Source organism: Suillus paluster (genome assembly GCF_016628075.1).
Source record: "Suillus paluster strain FC165 chromosome Unknown EDB91scaffold_16, whole genome shotgun sequence".
Lineage (NCBI taxonomy): Eukaryota > Fungi > Basidiomycota > Agaricomycetes > Boletales > Suillaceae > Suillus > Suillus paluster.
This window is the reverse complement of record NW_024537576.1, coordinates 1-4,504: the sequence shown is the minus strand read 5'-3', so window position 1 is coordinate 4,504 and position 4,504 is coordinate 1. Positions and strand designations below refer to the sequence as shown.

The 4,504-nt window shown below is 48.6% G+C and overlaps 1 protein-coding gene across 1 annotated transcript; it reads right to left on the bottom strand.

The window, feature by feature from the left end:
* Positions 1-14: 14 nt before the first annotated feature.
* On the bottom strand, positions 15-3,050 carry EDB91DRAFT_1220725 (uncharacterized protein). The gene is made up of 16 exons (XM_041320899.1): positions 2,716-3,050; positions 2,614-2,649; positions 2,430-2,559; positions 2,234-2,370; positions 2,056-2,179; positions 1,974-1,998; positions 1,868-1,921; positions 1,627-1,817; positions 1,478-1,572; positions 1,217-1,420; positions 1,020-1,164; positions 958-971; positions 786-901; positions 637-728; positions 453-587; positions 15-399 (listed from the first exon to the last, which is right to left on the bottom strand). The coding sequence occupies exons 1-16, from the start codon at positions 2,735-2,737 to the stop codon at positions 57-59; spliced, it is 1,863 nt and encodes a 620-aa protein (XP_041178859.1). The 5' UTR covers positions 2,738-3,050; the 3' UTR covers positions 15-56.
* Positions 3,051-4,504: the final 1,454 nt, after the last annotated feature.

The window sequence follows — 4,504 nt, the reverse complement described above, 5'->3', positions numbered from 1 at the left end:
CCGTAACCAGATAACCTGCCAGAACTGCAAATCATACTCAAAGGAAAGAATGAGATCTATGCCTTGACGTCTTCCCACAATTCATCCGGTAATGAACCAACAACTGGAATCTGTTTCCGAAGGTCGAAAATTGTCGCGGCATCGATGCTATACAGTTGCATCAACTCGATGATTTTATCCAAGGCATCACGATCCGCGCGCGCCAGGAGTGTCAAGTCCCGGTCATACTTCCGAATTCCAGCATGAACTTCTTCGCTCGTTGGTGAGGCATGATAGGCAGCGACAGCGAGCTTGATGGCCCTACGAGATAGTTCCTTGCTTTCCGACACAAGATAAAGTGTCTGCAACACAAGGGTCAAGTCGACGATATATGTCATGAAGCGCTGAAGCACCACGCAGCTGACGGGGATCTCTCAGTATTCTCTCGATGAAGGATTAGTAAAGGTACGTACGACTGCTGGTACACGTCATGAACCCATACGGCGAGTACGACGCCCGCCACGATCGGCACCACGATGGGAGCCGCTGGTCCCGCCAGGGCAGACATGATGCCCGCGATAGTACCCACCATGGAAAGCCCGATAGCACTGCGAACATTTCATGAGATGACATCTGTCGCGTAAAACACCGGCCTACATGGTCCTGCTAGGATCAGCTGTAGGTCCAGTTTCTATCTTCTTATCCACCAGGTTAACCATCAATGTCCTGAATTCGGGGCTGTCTAAGTACTGTGCGTAAATCGCGTCAGAATAAGTAAATGCGACGACAACAAAAAATAAGATCACTTTATGAGGGTCTTGGAAGTTCCACACAGCAATGATGTCAGTATGAACCACACCCAGACAGCTCCATGTCGTTCGGTTCTTGAATGCTGCGCTTGATACGAGCGCTTTCCAATATTCTGTAAAACAGACACGAAGATTCAGATCGTATTCAGTAATCGGAATTGAGACTGACTTCTCTTGCCGACCCTAATGATACGTAAATCGCGAGATAACAATGAAGCAAACAAAACTTACTCTATCGAGGCCTTGATTTTGAGTCCAGGGTCCACTCGTTGAGCGATGGAGGTCATCACCCACGCCTCGGACGGAAAATTCTGTCGGACGTGGCTTTCAGTCGTCTCGATAAGATGGGCTAGTGTTTCTTTGTGGTCTTCCTTGGCTGGATATATATCAGAGGACATGCACGAAACGATCGCAGTAGTAGTACCCACTAGAGACCGTGGCGTAGGGGATGTCAGACCCTGCAAATTGCTGTAGGGGTCCGATGCAGACCTCCTGTAGCTCGGTATCCGCTTTCTTCGTGATGAGTTCGTGGATCGCGCTGTTGCTCAATCCTTCGAGCAAGGATTCATCCAGGGTGTGATCCACGCGGTCGATGAACATGTCAAATTTAGTGAGAACGACGACGACGGGGACTTTGACCAAAGGGTGAGCTGCCACACGCTCAGAGCCATAGTCATCGATCGACGTACTGTTTCCCAGCGCGCCCTCACGCTTTAATGTCAGGAATTCCTCTGTACCAGTCTCGAGTAAACGCCCGCCTTCGCGGGGTATTTCGAAACAAAGCCTTCCGTGGGTGGCGTCAGCTTGCTATACAAACTCATCGAGACAGAAAACTTACCAAATAGCATGCAGCTGATCTTTCAGATCAGGCATCTTTCTCCGACTTTCGATGAATTTTTTGACTATAGTGAGGTTGTCATCTCCGCCTGGTTCGAAACCTTTGCTATCGTGGAGAACGAATCGCTCGTTCTGTCGTGATATGAACTCGGTGTTGATGTTGGCTTCGCCCGCCTTATCATGCGAAGTGAGCTATGGAGATGGCATGAGTAACTCTCCGTGAAGTATCGCACGTAGCTCACCGCGTTTTGCACCCCAAATGCGAGGTTGATCAACGAGGACTTGCCAACGCCGGTCTATTGGAAGCACCGTATCAATACTGACCCGAGAACAGCGAAATCCTGATACCTTTCCTATCACCAGAATTCGGAACCTTGGGAGCCTCTGGTGTCAACCCGAAGAACGGCCCTTCATAGTAATCCTGACTCACCGAGGACAAATCCGAATGATTTCGTCAGTGGTAGGCTGGAGATCCGACATGGATCCTACTTCGGTGGTTGCGTCACCGGAAAGTTTGATGACTATCCTGAATTTTTTGTGAATCTTGTTGTATTCTGTGAATGTGGCGTTGAATGATTAAGGTGAGAGAGCGGTGGTTATTGCTCGACCTTGTCTGTCGTGTTCTGAACCAGACACGCGGAACATGTCTTCCAGTTCGAAAGCAATGTCTTCATGATCGGCCTTCATGCCTAACCATTTCTTGTAGTGTATACGTACGGAAAATGAATCTCCAACAGAAAGCTTCCTGAAAAGGACAACAGCAGGTCAGACGGGCACATTTATCCTGGCCAATCAAGTTATTACATGGGCGGAGAAAATGTCTGTCGCCAAGCCTTTCCTGGACCGCGTTCGGCGATTGGCATGTGCAATTTGCCGATTCGGACTTGAGCAGATTCTACATTCTTTCTCGACCTGCTGAAATCGACAGAGACGCCTATTCAGTATATTCAGTAGGACTCATAATTCAACTGATGCGAGAATTGAGTACCGGAGATGTGGAGTGGACAGGGAACGGCGGTGTGAGCTTGAAGAGAATTGGCCATGGTCACTCGAGTTAGGGAGAACGAGGGAAGGGTCGCGGTAGATGTACCTAGAGGTTGAGCGCGGGTCATGCGTCAGCTGCGCCAAAAGTGAGGTAACCTCGTGAATGCCTCATGGTGTTCCCCGGGCCAGTACGGTATGTATTCACGGCCAACACTTTGGTCGTCATCATGAAATGGAAACATGTGGGTGAAGAGAAGAAGGCCCAAAATTGAAAACAGCCTGAAAATTGGGCTGGAATGGTTGATGTCGATGATCGATAAGGCCTTGAGGCCCAAGGGTGATGTGTATCGATACTACATATGGAGACAAATTAGTAGTAGGGTTTTAGTAGGGTCGATAGGTTCACGCACAGAACAGTCAGTGGCCGCATCATGGGGGCAGCCTGAGGGTGCTTTGTGCACAGCTAATACAGTACTTTTCGTAATACAGAATCGGAACAACTGTCACTTCTTCAAGTTGAAGGCTTCTTGAATCTATCATTTGGAATCTACACTGCCGCCCAGGGTGAACCTGCGCAGTGCGCATGCCTTCTGAATGTAATTCATATGATTATCACGATCGTTTTTGCAACACAGAGGTGCCGTGAGTTCCGAATCTTCGATGTGAGGTATTCTGAGTCCTCGTATATGCCTCATGGCACACATAGCTGTAAATTAAGATAGTCAACAGGGTTAGCCGCCGTCTCATGATCTCAGGTGACTGACATGTTTGACGCACCCAACAGACCGTCCAGCACGGCTTATAACCACTGCCAGAGTGAGTGAATTCTGCGAGCGCCCGATCACAGGTCCAGTGGGAAATGGGCATATGGCTATGTTGTACATCTCAAGCGGTATTGTAATGCGAGTTTTCTCAACGGTTCTGTCTACTTAGTACGATTCCACTCTCCAGTGACCCCTGCTGACGGAAGACATTACCGACCTGTCAACGGTCTGAGTGTCTTGATCCACTGTCGATCTCGAGACATGCTGACCCAACTTCCGAGAACTTTCCATCTGTCGACTTGACAGATTTTGAGTACATTAATGTTCCTCGGTTAAGCTCGCGCTTTGCTAACAGAAGGCGTGGGCAACCCCTTCGCAGCTGCTGATGCCTGACATTTTGGAATACAGACCACATTCTCAATGGCTATCCGACAATGGGACTAGAAAATGTGTACGCAGGGGCGCATTCATCGAGTTCGAGACGCTGGCGCTTCCTAGTGGCACGGTGTATGAAGTAAATGTTCAAATAATGATTCAAGGTCATCATTCCTACTACAGAGCGCCAGACCACAACGGCACCGACGACTTGATTCATCGTATCGTCACTTGAAGTACTTGGTGTTCCATTCTGATCCATCATAGATGCTCAGGTTGTTTTATCATCACTCTGCATTCAGAGCACCAGTGGGGCCTTCCCACCGATACAAAGGATATAACTCATCATAGTTGTCGACGATACCAGCGGAGTCTGAGGTGGGAATATATTCGGCGGATGCAACAGCCTTCTCCTTACGTGTTGACCGACCCACCAATTGGTGTCTATGGAACGCGGCAGATAGTAAAACGACTAGACATTGTGAAGTAAGAGATTAAACATACTTAATAAGGTAATGAGAGAGAGAGAGAGAAATTCTATATTTATATACCGCAACAAACAAAGTGAGCTGTTAAGACGCGGTGCCCTGTTAGGGCTGTGCTGGGGAGTGTTGTAACAGGGTGAGGGATGTAGGTATAGTACGAATAGCCAAGCGGTCCGCGTTTGATGAGTTTTGGTGTGCGTGTGGGCTCGTTTGGTGTCCAGGCTTAGTATAATATGATACACTTTCTCTCCTTCCTCCTCCTTCTGATCTC

What these genes read in the sequence shown, in the direction of transcription:
- EDB91DRAFT_1220725 (XM_041320899.1), bottom strand. Translation starts at nt 2,737, where the DNA reads ATGACCCGCGCTCAACCTCTAG. An exon ending in CAGACATTTTCTCCGCCCAT is followed by an intron (nt 2,371 to 2,429) that starts GTAATAACTTGA and finishes TGTCCTTTTCAG; the next exon opens with GAAGCTTTCTGTTGGAGATT. An exon ending in CATGACGTGTACCAGCAGTC is followed by an intron (nt 400 to 452) that starts GTACGTACCTTT and finishes GATCCCCGTCAG; the next exon opens with CTGCGTGGTGCTTCAGCGCT.